This window comes from Cupressus sempervirens, chromosome 3, assembly GCF_028749045.1.
Source record: "Cupressus sempervirens isolate cs-2001-9-10 chromosome 3, ASM2874904v1, whole genome shotgun sequence".
In the NCBI taxonomy this organism is placed as follows: Eukaryota; Viridiplantae; Streptophyta; class Pinopsida; order Cupressales; family Cupressaceae; genus Cupressus; species Cupressus sempervirens.
This window is the reverse complement of record NC_143120.1, coordinates 960,895,170-960,897,724: the sequence shown is the minus strand read 5'-3', so window position 1 is coordinate 960,897,724 and position 2,555 is coordinate 960,895,170. Positions and strand designations below refer to the sequence as shown.

The 2,555-nt window shown below is 49.6% G+C and overlaps 1 protein-coding gene across 1 annotated transcript; it reads right to left on the bottom strand.

Moving 5' to 3' along the window:
* Positions 1 to 246: 246 nt before the first annotated feature.
* LOC149569925 (uncharacterized) lies at positions 247 to 2,274 on the bottom strand. Its single transcript, XM_089817042.1, has one exon. It carries the CDS (start codon positions 2,272 to 2,274, stop codon positions 247 to 249), a length of 2,028 nt encoding a protein of 675 aa, XP_089673168.1.
* Between the last annotated feature and the right edge of the window lie 281 nt (positions 2,275 to 2,555).

The window sequence follows — 2,555 nt, the reverse complement described above, 5'->3', positions numbered from 1 at the left end:
GCAAAAGTGACAAGGGAATCGACCCCACACGAAGGGACAAAAACTAGAAATGCCAGGAGATAGTGCGGAGGAGAGAAGAGAAAGAAGAAACATCAAAGACACAAAAGAAGAAGTGGCCAACCTGGGGTAACGTGTAAGGCACCCGAGGAGAGGAGAGGGGGGGGGAGGGGACAAGAACCCAGGAGAGAGGAGCAGCAAAGCAAGACGGACGGAGAGAGAAAGAGCTAAACCAACGCAATGAGGGTGTTACTCCGCATAAGTCACCAGAGGATGCCACGAGGGGTTGAGAAGCCATCCATCATCACGATTGAGGTTGATGGGGTGGTTAATAATTTCAACTGCTTCTTTAAGCTTCCTCTTAAAATAGTTGTCCTCGTGGGAAATGATTTGCGTGTCCTCCAAACATATGTGATGCTTGGTCAAGGAGGAGTGTTCAGCAAGCGCCGATTTGTACACCCTATCATGTCTAATGTCAGCCACATGCTCCTTGATACGGGTGTGGAATGAGCGGCCTATTTTGCCAATATAGGGTGTACCACACGAGCAGACCACTTTGTAAACCCCTGAGTTGGCGAACGAATCTATGGGGTCTTTGATAGGTGGGACACGATTCTTGAGCTTGAAGAGGGGCTTGAAAGCAACATGTAACCCATTTTTGGACAGGATCTTGGCAATCTTATGGGAAATGCCTTCCACGAAAGGGAGGGAGGCAAACAGAGAACGAGGGGGGGGAAGAGAAGGGGGCGAGGAGGCAAAGAAGAGGGACCTAGCTTGGTTTAGGGCCCTAGAAATTTGCCTAGAAGAATAACCATTCAGCCGAAAAACTTGGCGAAGGTGGTTGAGCTCAAGGTTTAGATGATCAACATCACAAATCCTATAGGCTCTTAGGGCCAGGGTCTTGAGAGTGCTAGTTTTATGGCTAGGATGGTGGTAGGATGACATATGAATGTAAAGGTCGGTATGGGTGGCCTTTCTAAACACACGGCGGCCGAGGGAGCCATCTGATTTCTTGATGAGCAAAACATCAAGGAAAGGCAATTGGTTGTTAGACTCTAGCTCTTTGGTGAAAGAAATGCAGGGCGTCAAATTGTTGATGTGCTGGTGGAACTCTTCTAACTTGTCCAGCCCATGAGGCCAACAAATGTTAGTATCATCTACATATCTTTTCCACCATTTAGGTTGAAGAGGAAAGGAACGAAGGGCCACCTCTTCAAAATGCTCCATATACAGGTTGGCGATGACCGGGGAGAGAGGGGAGCCCATGGCCACACCATCAACTTGTTCGTAGATGACTCCTTGAAAGGAGAAAAAGGTTGACCTTAGGCAAAGCTCGACCAGACTGGCAATCTCCGCATTGGTCTTGCGCTTCACGATTTCAATGGAATCGGGTATAGGGACCTTCGTGAAGAGAGAGACCACGTCAAAGCTTACCAGGACATCATTGGCATCAAGTCGAGCATCCTTGACGAATTGCACAAAGTGAGCGGAGTCTTTAACAAAGTAATCAGAATTGCCTATCAGCGGAGAGATTAGCTTGGCCAGATGAGTAGCCAAGGGATACGTGGGGGAACCTATAGTGTCAACTATCGGTCTAAGCGGGATGCCCCCCTTGTGGATTTTTGGGACCCCATAGATACGAGGAGTAACTTCCTTGGAGGGAACCAACTTTTTCTTGATGTCATCATCAAACGAAGAGGCCAAGACATGCCCTTTGACTCTTTTTAAAATTTTGCCACAAGGGTTACGAGATAAGGTTTTATAGCTAGTAGAGTCGGAAAGGAGGTCTAGCATCTTGGAGACGTAGTCTTGTTTGTTCATAATGACCGTGGCATTGCCCTTGTCAGCTTTGATGATTGCTAGGTCATTATGGCGCAACAAGCTTTTGAAAGCAAGAAGCTCAACCTTGGGGATGTTGCCCCTCGGTGGTTTGGCCCGCCTGAGGGCGACTGCACAATCCTGTCTGATGATGTCAGCAACATTATTGGGGAGAGAGCGGATGGCATTCTCAATCTCAATGAGGAAATCAACCCGAGGTATGCTGTGAGGTGCCATCGCAAAATTGAGGCCCCGCTTCAAAAAGTTGAAAGAGTGGGGGTCGAGAGTGGCATCGGATAAATTGACGACTAATTTGCTCTCCCAGTTGGACACCGAATAAGAGGATATCGGAGCGACAAAACGACGGGAAGGGGGACAAGGCCCAAGAGAAGAAAGAGGAACACGCGGTGAGGATCCCCACGAGGGAGACTGCAAGGAGGGAGGAGCACCCCCGTTCATCTCCTTCAAAATCCTACTCCGTGGGGAAGTGGGGCCCAAAGGAGAGGCAAGGGTGCGGGAGGGAGTGGAAGGACGACCATTACTCCCACCGACCAGAGCTACATACTACAACGATGGAGAAGGGGTGGCGGGATGACAAAAAGTGCGGGTCACATCATCCAAGGACAAGTGGGGAGGAGCAGAGCTTGGAGGGGCTCGAGGAGCAGAGGTCGAAGGCGAAACAACAGGGGCAGAATTAATGAGACAAGACAAGGGCGAAGAGGACGTACCTGGCGCGTCAC